General features: G+C 56.6%; 1 protein-coding gene across 5 annotated transcripts in view; it reads right to left on the minus strand.

The window, feature by feature from the left end:
- Nucleotides 1-17,367, minus strand: part of INPP5A (inositol polyphosphate-5-phosphatase A) — a 184,306-nt gene that overhangs the window by 122,444 nt on the left and 44,495 nt on the right. For all 5 annotated transcript variants that reach the window (XM_057308434.1, XM_057308432.1, XM_057308433.1 and 2 more), the window contains exon 2: nucleotides 6,767-6,808. Coding sequence is in view for 4 of the 5 variants with exons in the window: in XM_057308432.1 (XP_057164415.1) it covers nucleotides 6,767-6,808 (42 nt within the window). In the remaining variant the exon portion in view is untranslated. The remainder of the gene's footprint in view (nucleotides 1-6,766; nucleotides 6,809-17,367) is intronic.

Below are 17,367 nucleotides of genomic sequence, written 5' to 3' on the forward strand. Positions count from 1 at the left end.
CTCCTAAGTTTTCTTCTAGAACTTCTATAATTTTAAGTTTTATATTTAGGCCCATAGCTTAATCTTTGTGTGTGGTGCAAAGTACAGAAAGTCAGCATCTGCGTGGAGAACGAGAGATGTCCAACTTCCCAGCACCATCTGCTGAACAGGTGTCCTTTTCTCTCAGGAACTGCGGTCAGCCCGTGGCGATGGCTTGGCCATATTCGTGGTTTTATTTCTGTATCTCTCTTCTGTTCCACTGATCTGTGGCTCTGTCCTTTTGCCAGAGAATACGGTCTTGATCGCCGTAATTTTACAGTAAATCTTGAAATGAGAAAGTGTGAGTCCCTAAACGTTTGGCTATTTTAGTTCCTTTGTTTTCCCATGTAAAATTTTAGATGTACTTTGCGGACTTCTACCAAAACAGCACGCAGAGATTTCGAGGGGAACTTCACCGAACGGGGGCTCAGTCAGTGGGGAGCCACCGTGCCAGCGTCACGGAGTCTCCATGCCATGAACAGGGCGCGCCTCCCCCATCTCTTCCCATCGTCTCTGGCATCCTCCGCACGCAGGTCACGGATCTCAGCACGCGGCTGCTCACACGTGCTGCACCCTCTGTGCCACGCCCCTCACTGCAGCACGACTGTCTACGTGCGTCTGACACGTCCAGCTGTTCACAGCTAACAGGAAGATGTTTTCATACAGCCCTGTATGCTGCCAGCTCAATAAAGGTGCCCACGTGAGCAAAGTCTGTGGGTCCTTCGTGACCCCAGCAGCCAGTCGTATGACCACCCACACAGGAGTTTTATTCCCTCCTTTTAAATCTTCATGGCTTTCATTTCCTTTTCTCACCTTACTGCACTGGCCAGGACCCTCGGGACCACACTGAGCAGGAGAGGGGACGCCAGGCGCCCCTGCCCTGCCCCGGTGGGTCTGCGGTCAGCTGTGGGCTCCAAAGACGCTCCTTGCAGGCGGGGGGAGGTCCCCTCAGTTCTTGGTTCGCTCAGAGTCTTCATCAGAAATAGCTCTAGGATTGCGCCAGATGCTTCGTCTGCATATCTGGGGATGAGCGTATGGCTTTTCTCCGTGACTCTTGACCCGGTGGATTTTACTGACGGATTTCCGACTTCCATTCGTTGGTGATGACGCACTAGCGTTCTGATATGCTGTGTGTGCGCGTGCGCACTGCCTTACACGCTTGGTGCCCGAGTTTTCTATTGCATCTGCTTCATGGGACACACCGTGCACGTACCTTCGGCACGCAGAGCCTCTGTCTTCGTGGCGCTGCCGTGTGTCGGGTGAGGAAGCATCGCCGGGGCTTCAGTCCTCCTGAAAGTTCCCAACAACTGCGATTGTTTCTTGCGTGTTTGACAGAACTTACCAGTGAAACCACATGGTCCTGGAGGTTTTTGTCTGAAAGTGTTGGGCAAATTTTAATTTAACAGAGAGAGGGTACTGAGTTCACTTATTTCTTAACTGTAAGCTTTGATGCTTCATTTTTCCAAAAATATGTTCCTTTCATATAAATTTTCAAATTTACCAGCATAAAGTTGCCCATGATATTCCCTTCTTATCTCTTTAATGCCTGTAGGATTTTGAGTGATGATGCCCCATGTCAGATTTCTGAAATTGGTGATTTTGTCTTCTACCTTCAGAAATTAGATTAGAAAAACAAATTAAATCCAAAATAATCAAAAGAAAGGAAAAATATAAAGAGCAGAAATCAGTGAATGAGGAAACAGAAAAACAACAGACGTAATAAAACCCAGAGCAGGTCCTCCGAGATCGACAAAACCGTAACCCTCTAGCCACACTCCTGATTGGTTTTCTCCTCCCTAGGGTCCTGTCTTCCTGCGTCCTCGCCCGCCTGGTAATCTCTGATCGGCTGTAAACAGTGACCGTACCTTCCCCCTTGCTGGGTGCCCGCCCGGACACCCCTCCAGCGGCAGGTCGGGCAGCCGGAGGGCAGCTCTGACCCTCTCCGTGGTCACCGCCCAGCCCACCCTGGGCTCTGCTGTTTGAAAACCATAGTTTCACAGATGTTTCCTGGTTTTAGTTTAAGGTGGGAGGGTGGGTCTGGCGCCCGCTCCTGCAGGCTACCTGGAAGAAGGCATCGCGCATCACATTGCTTTTACCACGACTGTCAGGAAAACTTGAAATGGCAAACAGCATGGCCACTTGAGATCCCTGATTTGGGTTCTCTCGACCTTACTGATCACTGAGCTGTTTTACAATTCTGTGAATTCTAAAACCTGATAGCAACGCAAATGACTCCTGACCACAGCAGCACGACGTCCAGTGGAAAGAACCGATCGCTGGCCACTGTTCATTCCTCAGGCAAAGGCCCTCGGCTGCTGGGACAATCTGGCTTTGCTCTGCGGAGTGTTGTCTGAAGCACAGATGTCTAATATCTCACTTCTCTTGCTTCTCTCACTAATAAGAAATACTTATTACCGTGGTTTTTTAAATCTTCAATACTGGCTCAATTCATATTTGTATGAGAGACGCTATGACTGTTCTAAAACCTATCTCCAGCACCACAATAAACTCAGAACAACCTAGCACCCCATCACCAGAACGGCGACTTTAAGAACGATGGCCAGTCCAGGCAATGGAATGCTCTGAAGCCGCTCAAAGAGACAGTGTGCACTTACTGACACAGACATCCCAGCTTACTAGAAAGAGTCAAGCTGTATATATACGTGTATTTGCAACCCGCGAGGGCCGGTGCCCCCTCCCTCAGGCACACAGCCGGTGAGACGCGAACACTCGGGCGCGAGCATCAAACCAGAGGCAGAACAGGTGGGGGCATGGATCTATACTTTCTGCTTTGTGCAACTTCCCCGGACCGTTCTTCGAGAACGAAGCGCTGAAAGCACGCCATGCGCCACACACACCCCTAGGTGCTCAGGAGGAGTGAGCGGGACAGCAGCCTGCCCCCAAGAGCGGGGCTGCAAGGACACCATCACCATAGAGGGGGAATGTTGGAACGGACTTCCCAGCAGCCTCGCCCGCAGCTTGGAGAGCTCAGGGTGACCCACGAAGCAGGACGGCCGCTCCCGCCCATTCCCAGGTGTGGGCACGGCCTCAAGAGCCTTCCTGAGAACCCAGCCCCAGGCAGGCCACTTCCTTCCCAGCACCCCCCTGTGCCATCCATAGGGCTCTCTGGCTGTCTCTCCCGTGTGATGGACACTCCCAAGGGCAGGGGTGTCGTGCCCCTCACACCTGGCATGCTGGCTGGCCGTCCTGCACTGTGGCCTCTCCCTCTCCTTATAGGAGCAGTGATGCCACCATGGGCACGCCTCACGACCTCATCCAACCCTAGTCACTCCCCGAACGCCCCTGCCTCACACACTATCTTCAAGGCAGGAACGTGGGGGGGGGGGGGACACAAAATCGAGGCCAAGGCAGATGTGGAGCCCCCATTTCTGGGGGGGAGAACAGACACAGACTGCAAGTTCAGATGGTGACGATGAATCCACAGAGCACGATGAGAGTGGGAGAGGCCAAGAGTGACCAGGAGGGGACTCTCTTGGGGGGGTGGCAAGGACAAGGATCAGGAGAGTGCGGGAAGGGGGAGACAAGGGGTGGGAAGGTGGGGACAGCCGGGTTAGAGCAAGCACAGAGGCCTGAAACACCTGACGTATCTGGGGACAGAGCGAGTCAGCGGACAGAGCAGAGAAGGCCACATACAGACCCTGGGCTCTCACCCCGGGGACCAGAGCAGGAGAGCCACCTGACCTGAGCTGCAGTTTTGGGGAGCACCCTCCGCTTACAGAGAGCAGAATGGGGATGTGGCCAGGCCCTGAGGGAGGTCCTGGGTGGACCGAGAAGTGGGCGCACAAAGCCCGCTACACGCATGGAGGGGGGTGAGAGCAGGGACTCGCCCCAGGACTGGGGGCCTGTGCTCCCCAACAAGGGGGAGACTCATGTCACCAGCCATGGGTCCAAGAGTCTGACACTCGGGGAGACTGGACAGGGAGGGGCGTGGGAAGCCAGCTGCGGTGACGCCAGGCTGTGCACCTTCTCTGATGCCACGGGCCACATTCAGGACTGAATTTGTGAAAATCCTGGATGCCAAAAGCATCAGAGGCTCGTCAGAAGTAAAGGGAAACCCCAGCAATATTTTCTCCTGCTTCCTGCATTTTTATGGTGATCAAGGGTCACAGAAAAAGCAAAAATTAATCCACAAGCACGTATGTCATATTCAGTTCTTGTGTTTATAAAAGTAGCCTATTAAAGGCTATGTTGAAAAACAACATAACTGCATAGTAGGAACTAAAAAATCTTTTTAAAAAGGCAGTGACCCAGCGCTCCTGGGCCTTGAGGTCCCTCCTCCCTGAGTGCTGGCCCGGGGCGCTGGCCCCTGCTCCGGGCAAGACCCGCTCCCTCTCCGCTCAGGCCAGCTGCTGAGCTGCGGTCAGCTGGCCAATCACCTCACTGACCCAGTCAGCCCAAAACGTGTCAGGGGACTTGCCTTAAATTCTTACTTGTAAGAATCATTACTGAAAATTCTCTAAGTGTCCCTGCAATTACTTCCTTCTGAAGAAACTTCTGCTCAGAAACCAGGAAAAGCTGCAGCCCCGTCCAGCACACCGTCACGCACGACCCGCTTTCTCTCTGCAAAGGCTCGATCCTCCGGGAAGGACATCAGGGACCCTGGGAAACAGAGCCTGAGGAAAACCGCAGCCCACCTGCCCCTCTGGATTCCAGGTTCCAGGTTCCAGGTTCCAGGTTCCAGAAACAGCCTGACATGGCTCATGTGCAGCAAGGAGGCTCAGAAAGGGAGAGACACCTGTGGTCTGTGGCTTTCCAGGGTCAGAGCTTACAGAAAGCACAGCTGCCCAGCTCTGAACTCACTCGCAGACCACTGGAAGCCTGGCTGCCACAACACGCCCCAGGGACCACGTCAACAGAAGAAGGGAAGAGCCTGAAAGCATGCACTGAAATTCAATGCGGGGCTGTCAGGCGGGGTCTCCCCCACAGGGGCCTCTCACCGCGGACCAGCGTGGGGCCAACACCGCCACTTACTTGCCCCTCCAAGACGTGCACCTAACAGAGACCTCAAATTCCGGGCCCACCTTTGAAAAACAGGAACAGGAGCTGTAACTTCACATGGTGGCTGCCCCAGCCAAAGCTGACCCAGGCCCCGGGAGCCCAGACAGCAGGACGGAGGGCACCGCAGGCAGAGGGGCTGCCGGAGCCCGTCCAGCCCCCCAACCCAGTGCTTGGCCAGGAAGGGCCCTTGCCTTCACCCCCTTGGCCGGCTTCCTGCCCGGAGCTGACCCTGGCCACAGCTCTGCCAGGCCTGCGCCTGGGCCGGGGAGCCCCGGACAGGGCAGAACGCTAGGGGAGGAAGGGCTGAGAGCCCACCAGGCTCTGCCAGAGACCCTCCCGACAGCCTTCCACCCGCCCCTCCCAGACAACGCTCCTTCCAGAACTTCCCTCGTGTCCCAGGGATCTGCCTTCCGTCCCTGCCAAGAACCAAGCACGACACTTGGCAGACAATCCCTGTGGGATAGAGGACGGAGGGGCCCCACCTCCACACACCCCAGGAGGACACACCTCGCTGGACACAAGGGACGAAAATGTCTGCCCGAGGCTCTCCCCTCCGGGTGCCTGCTGCCTCCCCAACAGGGAGTAGGACCTGCCAGCACCCACCACTGCACTCGGAGCCTCTGGTGGACGGCTTGGCACCAGCAGACCCAGCACATGGCCGCCCCGACACCCAGCGTGGACAGCAGGAGCCTGGAGCAGCCCATTGGCCCGTTTTCACAGGCTTGTGCTCAGCCCACCCTAGCCTAGAGCCCGGCCATTGCTGGGAGCAGGCAGGACACAGCCCATGCCGAAGTGGACCCACTGCTGAGCCAGCCCCTCTGCCCCCGCCGGACCCTGAGGCCATCCCCAATATCTCCGAGTGTGTCCTGTTCATGACACACCCACTGGCTCAGAAGAGCTGCAGGAGGGCAGGGAACAGACCCCAGCCGCTCCTCCGCCACCACCCCACCTGTGCCGTCCTGCTCCCAGCTACCCTCTGGGCTGTGGGCCCCTCACCTCCGTCCAGGTCCAGTCACCACTGCCCCAGCCATGCTGGATGCCAAGCCACCGAGCTCCTCTCCCCCCACCCCCGAGGTCTCTTCAGACACCCCCTGCCTCAGAGCGGCCTCTCCAACGCCCTACCCAGGGGTCCCAGACGCACACGTGTCACGTGCTCAACCCCACTGCATCGGTCATCCTCTCTGTCCTGCCGACACCTGAGCTGCCCTTGGCTGAGCTCATGCTCTGGGAGCACAGCTGACTGTCCATTGCTCCAAATCCGCTCCCAGCATCAGCCACAGAATCCAGCACAGACCAACACCCACTCAGCACCCAGTGCTGGAATCTGGCCCCTCATCCTCGTAACACACCCTCTCGAGCCTGTAACCCACGTCCACCTCCCCACAGCCCAGTCTCCACGCTTTCCATCCAGACCCCACCACGGCCCCTCTGCATGGCTTTGCCACCTTCAGGTTGCAACCAGAGGACCCTCCTGAAAGGCATCATGTCCCCAGAAGCTTTCAATGGCCTCTCCCCTCCAATGACGCAGAGTCCCCTACCTGGGTCCTCTGAATCCTGGCCGGAGGAGGGGGATCTGAAAAGAAGCCTCTGAGGAGGAACGTGACGCCCATCATAGCCCTGGGCAGTGCAAGCCCACACGCGATGCAGACAGAACACGGCTTCCATGTAAATAAAGTACTCACGGCATGTACACTCATCTGAGAGAGCACGCTGTCACAGCACATCTTACCTGGTAAAATTCCCGAAGCCAGTTCTTCTGTAGGTTTTCTGGCTATAAATTAAGAAGAAAAAAAGACAGTCAGACCATCGGCACAGCCCCAAAGAGCCACGAGCAGAAGCTAACGGTCTTCATCCAGACCCACCTGCAGGCCTCACAGTGGGGCACCCATGGGGGGCACACTGCACGGGGAGCACACTCTGCGGGGGGAGCTTCCCACCCCCAGGAGGGACCCAGCTCTACGGTGAGGGACCACCCTGCAGGCTGTCCCAGAGACAAACCTCTCCAGGCAACAGGCAGGCCCTGCAGCACCCAGTGTCCACACCTGACCCTTCGCCCTGCTCCGTCCCCACAGGGGTCATGGGGAGGGACAGCCCACCGCCCGGCCAGTGTCTGCTGCAGGACAGACGGCACAGCAGGTGCTGGCCTGAGGGGAGCCTCTGTCCTCGAGGGACAGGGTTCCAGCGGCGGCCCTCGGGCCAACTTCCAGGATGAGGCAGAGAGCAGCAGGGCCCCGAAGGTGGGCTTCAAGCCCCCAGGCCTCCGGGGAAAGAGCTGCACAGAACACACCATCTCCCATGAGCAGACATACTCGCTGGGGGTTGCGGACAACCAGTCACCAGCCGAGAGGGCGCGTGCCCATGCAACCCCAACCACGGACAAGGCACTGAGAGGAAGCGCGGTGCGAGACGAGGCAGGAAGGCATTCGAAGGTCTGCAGGACGACAGCGCTCTGGAGACGCGGCACAGAACGACGCAGACACACCAACACCACAGGACCGCATGCTCCTGGGCCGTGACAATGACCGTCTAATACCATGTGCCTTCGCCACAGTTCGAAACACAAAACCAGCCTGCAGCCCAGAGGTTTCTGCCTTGAGCCCAGATGCAGCCTGCGACCCAAAGTCGCAGCATCCGTGGCTGGCCACACGAGCAGGTGCTTGCCACCTCTGCGAGGGTCCTGAAACCCAGGAATATGGAACTTCAGACCAGGTCATGAAGGGAAGAAGCCGGCTGTGGAATGAGAGCCCGCAGTCCACAGGAGGGGAGTGCTGACAACCGCCTCACAGAGGCGGGGCCCGGGGTCCAGGCAGGGGTCCTCGCCACCACGACCAAGCTCAGGGGGCCGGGCCCAGTGCCAGCACCCCCCATGCCCCTAGCAACCCTCCCAGACTCCACCGTCTTCCCTGTGGGGGAGCAAGGAGGAGGCTGCCCCAAAGAGACAAAAACTGGGCTTGTTTGGACAAAATGAGCATTGAGCACGCAGAAAGCTGTAGCATAGCGTCTGCCATCGGGGACATACAGACCCACCCACAGAGGCCATGGCACACCCACCGGGACTGCTGAAACCCAAGGGGTAACGGCGGGCGGTGTGGGGTGGACAGGGAGGAACGGGAGTCCACAGACACTGCACAGAAGCCCAGCAGTTCCCTGACGTGTAGAACAGAGTCTGCATGCGATCCCGTCACCACGTGTCACACAGAGACAGGCGTCAGCACTCGCAGAGGCTCTGGCCGTGTCGCCAAATGTGGAAATGGCCCAAATACCCACCCACGGACAAACGGATGACGAAGGGTCGTCCACCCACACAAAGGACGATGACTAGACCCTAAAAAGGAACAAAGCCCTGACAGTTGCTACAACGCGGGTGGGCCTCAAAAACACCACGCGCCATGGAAGACGCCAGACACAGACGGGAAACAACACGTGAATCCGCATGAGGGACGGCCCACGCAGAGAGAAAGCCGACTGCCGTCAGGGTGGGCTGGCTGCTCAGGGGCATCCGCTTTCCTTGGGGGTGATGGAAATGCTCTACGATGGCCTGTGCTGCTGGCTGCACGGCTGCCCCACGGTGAGCGCCGTGCCACGGCAGCCAAAGGAAGAGGACTTCCTGTGCCAGGGCCCGGAAGACGCTCCCGGGAACCAGCGGCCCCTGCCTGAGCCCGGCCCAGTCCCAGCAAGGACAAAAGAGCCGAGGGCAGAGCTGTCCCCTCTGGGGAGGAAGCAGAGGGCACATCAGGGTGACAGCCACCTTTCACAGCCTTGAGACTGAGGAGAAGACCCGGCTGCACGACTCGTGGACCAGGACATAGCTCCCGCCCCTGCTCCTGAAGGCCCGCGCGGGACTGAGAAGAAAAGGTCAACACTTCTTTTCTTTTCTCCATTTCTAATATGCTTATGATCACCATACCTTACTTCCAAATTTTTTAACTTAGTTTTAAAAGCGTAAATCAGAGACAAACAATGAAAGCGCTCAGGACGTGGTGACAATACTTAAAATAACCACTGGTCACTATATGCAACAGTAAGAGCAAGGGACAAACAGGGAAAACTATTTGTGGATTATATGAAAGCTGCTAAAAACAAGCCAGCAAAAGAGCAACAGTTATACTGTGTCCCTACTATGTGCACACGCACGCACTCCCATGCACACATGCGTGCACACAGAGATGTGCAAGTGCACACACACGGGTGCACACGCACACATGCGCACACGGACGTGCATGTACACGCACCTGCTTGGAAGCCCAGAGGCCCCAGAGCTGAACAGTGCAAATTACAGAACGTTTCCACCGACACAGGGATCAGCACGGTCAAACAGACCCCTCCGTGAGGACAGAAACACGCTATATTTGCACTAGTCAAATTTGTACTTGAAATGTGGCCAGTGTGACTAACGAGCTGAGTTTCTACTATTAATCTTAAGCAGTCAGATGTAGTTAGCGACGTTACCGGGCAGCAGCTCTACAGAAAAAGAAGGGAAGCTTCAAGGTCCCCGTAATGAAGTAAACGTAATGTTGACATATAAACACGGTGAAGACCGCACACACAGAAGGGGAGAAACGTCACACCTATCCCACTCACGGCCATCAAGACAAATACCCCAAATTAAAGAATGCAACAGCACGTTAAAGATTCACACGGCACAACCAGGTGGACTATTCTCCGAATGCATGGAAGGTTCAACATCAGGACGGCCGCTGATGCAACTGGCCATTCTGGTTACGGTTACAGGTAACTGAAAAGGTCAGTCAGGACTCGAATTACAGCTCAAACCGCAAAGGCATGTGAGTCCCACTCCTGTCCTCACGCTGACTTTTCTCGGACCTGCCGGAGAGCTGGGGTGGCTGGCAAATACCCCAAAGTCCTGTCTCGCTGAACTTGCGGCCCAGACCTGCTCTCCTGGAGATGTTGGAGCCGAAACCCAGTGGGAAGACACTGATGGTCACTCAATGAACTGCTGGAAGCTGAATGCAGACAAGCGTGATGAGAAGCTCCTCAGGCCCACAGTTTCAAGGAGGGTCCCGTGTTTTGGTAGGTTTTTACCTGCAGGTATCTCAGCAGATACTGACTGTCTAGATCAGAGGAGGGTCCCTGGAGACAGATCCTCTCCTGACTCTGGCAGGGGCCGGGAGGAGCCACGGGGAAACACATCCAGGGCGCTCCCCACACCAGAAGCCTACCCTCCTGGGGAAGAGACTTCACCAGCACCTTGGCCCACCCCTGCAAAGGGTGCTTCCCCCCAACCTGCCTGCCCATCGCATGGAAGGGACGGACGAGGGGGAGCCACGTTGCGGGGGGGGGGGGACAGAGTACAGGGACACAGGCGCACCAGTAGTCCGAGACTCAGTCACAGACTGGAGAGAACTCCCTTCCCCTACACCAACAGGGCACTGGTGCAGTGATGGCAGATTCCAGCACAAGAGGGCACGATACAGACCACGCCTGAGGAGTCCTTAGGGAACCCCAAAGACAAACACGAGGACCCCGACACCACAGCTGTAGCACATGGTAAATGCGGCCCAGAACCTCACCAGATTAACAGAAGGCCTCCCACGACCTCAGCTCCTGTGACCCAACTCTTCAAGTCCCCCTTCCAGCAAGAAATTACAAGGCAGACTAAAACACAAGGGAAAGGTAACAGTGTAAAGACAAAATGCATCGGAATCAAACTTGGTTATGAGCAGATTCTGGAACCACCAGAATTGGGAGTATACTATGGGCTCTGATGAAAAGTGCAGTGGTCACAAAAGGACAGGTGACTCACACAAGCAGTGTGACGGGAACTCCAAGACAGGATCCAAAGGAATAACTAACATGAAAACCACTGAGACGGAAATGAAGAATGCCACTGATGGGCTCATTAACACAGCGGACACGGCCAAGCAGACAACCCGTGAGCCTGAAGACACGTCAACAGAAACTTTCAAAGCAAAAATGCAAACAGAAAAACACTGAAAAAGCTACAGAACATCCAAGAACCAAGAGACAACCTCACGTAATGAGGACTTCAGAAGAAGACAGAAAAGAGTGGAAAACACTTGTGAGGTACTAACGGCTGAGAATTTTTCAAAATTAACGACAAACCCAAAAACAGATGCAGGAACCAGAGATGAGGAAAACACTCAGTGGCATAAATCCCAGAAAACCTACCTGCAGGGCCACAATATCTAACCCGTGGAACATCAACGCAAAGAGTGCCTGGGAAGAAGGAAGACACAGAGGCACCTAGTCCACAAAGGGACAGGGACGGAGTTCCAGCACCTTCCATATACAGCCACACAAGCAAGAAGAGAGTCACGGGGGTTGAAAAGGAAGACCACCAACCCGGGATTCTGAATCCAGCAAAATTATCTCCCAAAAGTTAAGGAGAAATAAAGATGTTCTCAAACAAAACTGAGGAAATTCATCACCGGTACACACCAGCCCTAAAAGTAATGTTATAAAAAGTTCTTCAGGGAGAAGGAAAATTATATAGGTCAAAATTGTAGATTTACATGAAGAAAGGTGGAGAAGAGATAAATGAAAGTTCCCCAATAAAAGTCTGCAACCATTAATCATCAAGTTTTAATGAACCGGGAAGTGCCTGTCAATTCCCAGGGTGCCTGCACGAGCCCCACCCGTGTGCACAGATGACCCCTCCCTTGGAGTGTGGGTGCCGGTGAAAATAAGGTGTCACTCCCCTGATCAGGTCCCATTAGTGGCAAAGGTGGAAGGATTCTGCAGATACAATTAAACCCTAAGATTAGCTGATTTTAACTTAACCAAAAGGGGCGTTGCCCTGGGTTGGTCTGACCTTATCGCACATCAGGGGGGCAATTTACAGGAGGCTCTAAAGGTCGCGGATGGGAAGCAGAGGACGTCTACTCCGCTGTGGTCTGCAGAAGCAGCTGGCCCTTGGCGCCACTGCAGCAAGGGAATGACTTGCACCAAACCTGGGGGAGCTCAGGGGCACATCACCCCCCTGACGAGACTGCAGCCAGGAGGGCCCACACTCCCCCCCACGGAAACGAGGGACACGGTGCCTGTGCCACACCACCGAGCTTGTGGGAATCTCACAGGGCGCAGGACGGGCACAAGGAGATAAAATGCCACTTTCAACGTTTCACCCCATTCAGATTTGACTGTGTATAAGGCCCGTGGGGAGCTCTAATTCAAAAGCCCTCGTAGTGAACCCGCTGACGACAGGCTGTGGAAGGTCCAAGGAGCTACTGTAGGGCCGGCCTCTCTGCCGGCCTGTCTGCCTGCCCCTCTGCCGGCCCGCCCGCCTCCGACACCCACCTTTATCAAATACGTGTTTCACTCACGCATTCAGATAAATGGCTCTCAACATTTCCTTAATTCACTGTTTCTCTGGTGTTTTCTTGTTTTTTTAATTCAACAATAAATTTGGGCTTGTATTTCTCCTTCTTATGTTGCTTTGGTTTAGGCCGCAGTTGTATTCTGGCCTCTGACGAAATGTTTCCTTTACTTTTATTACTTCTTGTTCAGGGGCAACAGCTTCGAGTCACCGAGCACGCGTTAGAGCACACGCACTTGCACCTCACTCTGGAGTCCGTCCCTGCCCCGCAGGGAAACGCCAGGCTTCCCCGCTGAGCTCAGGAAAGGGGCGAAGACACCGTCACTCCCACTACTACTGAACCCTCCACCACGGAGACGAGAGAGAACAGCGAGCAGCCTCACCACCAGGAAGCTGTAGGAGATGTGACAGCACGTGGAAAGCAGAGGGGTCAGCGATAACACTAAAACAAACAGAAAAGAAGTTAGGAAAAAGAGCAGGACGTAAGACTGAGATACAGCATCAACGGCCGTCATAAACACGAGCAGGCAGACGCTGAGAAAGAAAAGCGCGCTTCCACCAGCGGCAGTAAACGAAGATAGAAGTCAGGAATACATTTTTTGTTTTTAAAGATTATTTATTTATTTGACAGAGAGACAGCCAGCGAGAGAGGGAACACAAGCAGGGGGTGGGAGAGGAAGAAGCAGGCTCCCAGCGGAGGAGCCTGATGCGGGGCTCGATCCCAGAAGGCCGGGATCACGCCCTGAGCCAAAGGCAGATGCTTAACGACTGAGCCACCCAGGCGCCCCCAGGAATACATTTTAAGTGCGGAAATTTTGTCCAAGAAAATGAGCAGGACCCCGCTGGCAGGGTGACCCTGGGCTGAGTCTGCGGGACGAGCCCCTGGCCCTCAGGGACGACGGCCCCGGGCTGCAAACCGCTGGGCACAGGCCGCCCCGCACACCTGCTGGCGAGGCCTCATGGCCCAAACTCGGCATTCTGACTCCAAAGTTCATACGGTCAAACTACGACTCAGAGTCAAACACCATTTCTAAGGAGGACAACACCTTCAGCTGCAGCTGGGACCACGCGCAGAATGGAAGGACAGACGTCAGAAAGACTGAGAACACGTGTGCGATCGGCCACACACGAAGCGCTGATCTTCCTAATACTGAAGAAGTCTTAAAAGATCTGATAGAAAAATGAGCAAAAGACCCAAACAGAGGAATCCAGAAAAGATCTCCAAGTTCGCTGACATGTGTGAGGTGTTCACCTTCTTTCCAGTCAGGAGCCGGCCAGCTGGGCGTCCTGGGCGGGGCAGGGAGCGCCAGCGCCCACCGTGCTGTCCGTGCCCGGCAAGGCTGGCCCGCACCCGATAGGACACCAAGGCAGAGCTCCCAACGGCGGAGCACCCTACAGGCAAGCAGTCTCGGCAGGCCTCAGAGTCAGCACTTCGCGCGACAGCCCCTGAATGCGTGCTGGAGAAAAGCAGAATTTGGCGATGGAGGCCCTTGGAGGCAACTGGGCGCGGTGACTGCAGACTGAACACAGACCCTTTGTTCCCCAGGAGAAACGGCCCCAGGGAGAGCCGCACATGCTTGGATGGGAAACCATGTCACTTTGTGACATCTTTACGACCTGACGTCATGATGCTCACAATTACCTCCTAAGGGCCCCCCTTCCGCCCCTGCCACTGGCCCTGGACCCGGGGGGGTGGGGGAGGGTGGGGGGGTGGAGGCCCTGGCAGGACACAAGCAGGGAGCAGAGTGCAGCCCAGGGGTGAGGCCCAGGACCCCAGCAGCAGCCTGGCCTCTCAGCGAACATACCTCTGTTCACCTTTCTCTGCATCCTGCAGGGGCTGTCCTCACAGACCCTGCAGTGGGTCCCCAAGGGTGTTGGCGTGGCCAGCCTGGAGAACAGCACTGGTCCTGGGGGCTCATCCCGCCCGCCTGCACCAGCAGTCCCAGCCGCCGCCCCTCCTGGCGTCCCTTGGAGCAGGCCTCTGCCTCCGGCTGAAGTCAGCCCCACCCGCCACCTGCACACCCAGCCTCTCCACCACCAGCCCTAGCTGCAACCCCATGCCCCGAGGGCACCCCGCTGCCTCCCCCCTGACCCCAGTCATCGTCTGGTTACAGAGAAGGAACTCACGTGGCACACAGAGGGGGCCTGGGTTCCAAACCCCAGCTCCTCTCATGGTGGGGGGGGGGGGGGCCTGGAGCCCAGGGCTCTGGCAGGAACAGAGGTGACAGCGTCCTCTTCCTGCAGGACAGACCACAGAACATGCAACCAGCTCTGGGAGTCCCCTCCCCACAGCACACCTTCCCCCGTGACAACCACCACAGGTCACTGAACCCAAACAGACGATGTCAGCCACCCCGGGAGTTTCTGAACTTTGAAGGTCTTTCTCAATTCAAAGATCCTGCAAAGTGAAAAATGTGCTTCTCAGAATCCATGAAATGAGGCAAAACTGTACATGTTCAAATCCATGAAATACAGGGAAAGTGTACTTTCTAAAATCCATAAAGTACAGTAAACACGCACGTACTGCTGAACGCGTGGCACACGGGGGCCCTGGGAGAACTGCTGTCGTGGTGCATGTGCTGCCCATCCCCCCCAGACTTTGGTCTCAGCCCTCGGGGAGGCTGCAGGCGCCGCGACTTGGGGACTTGGGACGGCTGGGCAACAGTCACTCTCCCCTCCCCCACCCCCATGACAGCACAGGTGCACCTGTCTGCCCAGGGAGGGCAGGGGAGTGCCAACCCCGGCCGGTGCTGGCCGTCCTCTCACAGCAGAGGCCAGTTTGTGAAGGAAGGACACAGGGACCCCTCCCCCCACCTCTCTCTCTCTGTGTCTCTCGAGTCTCTGTCTCTGCCTCTCTCTTGCTCACGTCTTCACTGCCTGACCCTTGTAGGCAGCAAACACGGCAGGTGTTCATACCCACACTAACCACAGGTGTATAGTTAAAACCTGCAGAAACGTCTGGAAGGAGGACTTCCTTAGGAAGGAAGCCAAGGCCTGGGCTGTGAGGGGACAGAAAGTGTCGGAAGCAGGAGCAGCTGTCACAGGAGGGAGACCCCCACCCGCTGTGAGGCCAGAGGATGGACAGGAAGCAGCCCCTTGCAGGGCTCACCTTGGGTGGGAGGGCAGGGCCATCGGGACAGACTTTCCAGGGGAAAGAAGAGGACAGCAGTAGGACACTGGGAAGCCTGCCCCATTCTGACCTCCACGCCTACCCCCTGCACCCTGTCCAGGTGGGTGGTGTCCACACTGCCGGCTGGCTCATGTGGCTCAGGCATGGGCGCTATGAGAAGAGGGCTTCCTGACTCCAAAAGGACTGGGCTCAGGGGCGCCTGGGTGGCTCAGTCATTAAGCGTCTGCCTTTGGCTCAGGTCATGATCCCAGGGTCCTGGGATCGAGCCCCGCATCAGGCTCCCTGCTCCACGGGAAGCCTACTTCTCCGTCTCCCACTCCCCCTGCTTGTGTTCCCTCTCTCGCTGGCTGTCTCTCTCTCTGTCAAATAAATAAAATCTTAAAAAAAAAAAAAAAAAAAAAGGACTGGGCTCAGGGCAGGTGTGAGCTCAAAGCCACCATGACCCATGGCGGTCCTACAGGCAGCATCCCCGACCAGCGACCGCGAACCTGGCCAGCGGTGGTGACAGCTCCCGTGTTCCCAGATAGTGTATGCCAGGCCAGAAACGCATTTTTTCTCAAATACCTCCTTAAAACGTTCAAATACGAGTCATTTAAAACAAAGGAGAGCCAACGGCTCCCTAGCCCTGTGCACACAAGCAGGCCAAGGCCTCCCGGGGACGTGCCCGTGGGGTGGACTCTGGTCCGTGCTGCCCGATTCCCCGGGAAATCCTGCCCCATGCCACACGCTTATCCCTGGAGAAAGCCGTTTCCTCTCACAAGAAAGGAAATCTTGTCTGTGCATTCATAAATACCCTGAGGCTAAAAACAGTCTGGAAAAGGAAGCCACGGTGGGCCTTCCACCAGAGTGAGGCGCGCACACGGGGTGGGGCGGGCGCTGGACGCCCTGGAGAGGGGCGAGGCCGGGGCCGTGCGGCCTGCACGTGGCAGAGTCCACACCTCTCTCGGACCCGGTTCTCTCCACTAAGGCTGATGGAGCAGGAGCGTCCGCAGGAAAACGGGATGAAAACAGCAAGAGGTCTTCCCACAGAGGACAACTCAGAAACACTCCCGGCCAGCTCAACAACAGCCAGCGCGAGTCTCCGCGAGTCATGCCGAGCTTCTCACAGACATGTGTGCCCTTGAACCTCACTCCGCTGGGAACGGTCTGTAAAAGTAGAAAGGACCTACCTCGTGGGCACCTTTCACACAGGCCAGCCGTCGGGGCTGAGACCATTCTCAACAGCGACATGCCCAGCGAAGCCCGCCCAGCAGACGCGGAACAAGAGGGTCAGCGGTAGACCGTGAGGCTCCTCCACACGTCAGCAGGGAACGTGCCTGGTCCCGGCCCCCACGGCCGCCGCGGACAAGGGCTCCCTTCACCCGCTGCACTCCTCCATCGGGACTCTGGTCGGAATGCCCGAGTGCGGGCAGGTGGGTGCTGAGAACTGGGGGGGGGGGTTCCCTCACTCCACAGTCCACACCCCTCCCCCAGGCCCTGGTCCTGCTGCCCCCACATCGGGCCCTCGGCGGGCAGAGGACTCGGAAGCCCACGTCCCGCCAGCCTCTCCTGTCCCTCCGCCAGTAGCCCACGTGCCACTGTGTTTACATGGCTTCTCTGTGTTCTCTTTTCCAACCGGGTTTACAAACAAAGACCAAGAAGTAAAGAACGTTAAGGTGCACACGGCCCCCATGATGTCACACGTGCGAGGCTGAAGCCAAAGCCGCATGAGACCACAGAGCAGGGCGGGGCTGGGGAGGGGAAGGGGGTAGGGCGGGGCACGCCCCGGGTCACAAATGCTGAACCTTCAGCTCCAAACTGTGCACCTTGTTCAGAAACGCGGAGGAGCAGACGAAGGCACAGTGCTGGCGGCGGGCGGCCCCGGAGAGGAGAGCACGGATCGGGGGCACTGCTGCTTCGGCCA

This window comes from Ursus arctos, unplaced genomic scaffold (assembly GCF_023065955.2).
Source record: "Ursus arctos isolate Adak ecotype North America unplaced genomic scaffold, UrsArc2.0 scaffold_7, whole genome shotgun sequence".
Classification (NCBI taxonomy): Eukaryota; Metazoa; Chordata; class Mammalia; order Carnivora; family Ursidae; genus Ursus; species Ursus arctos.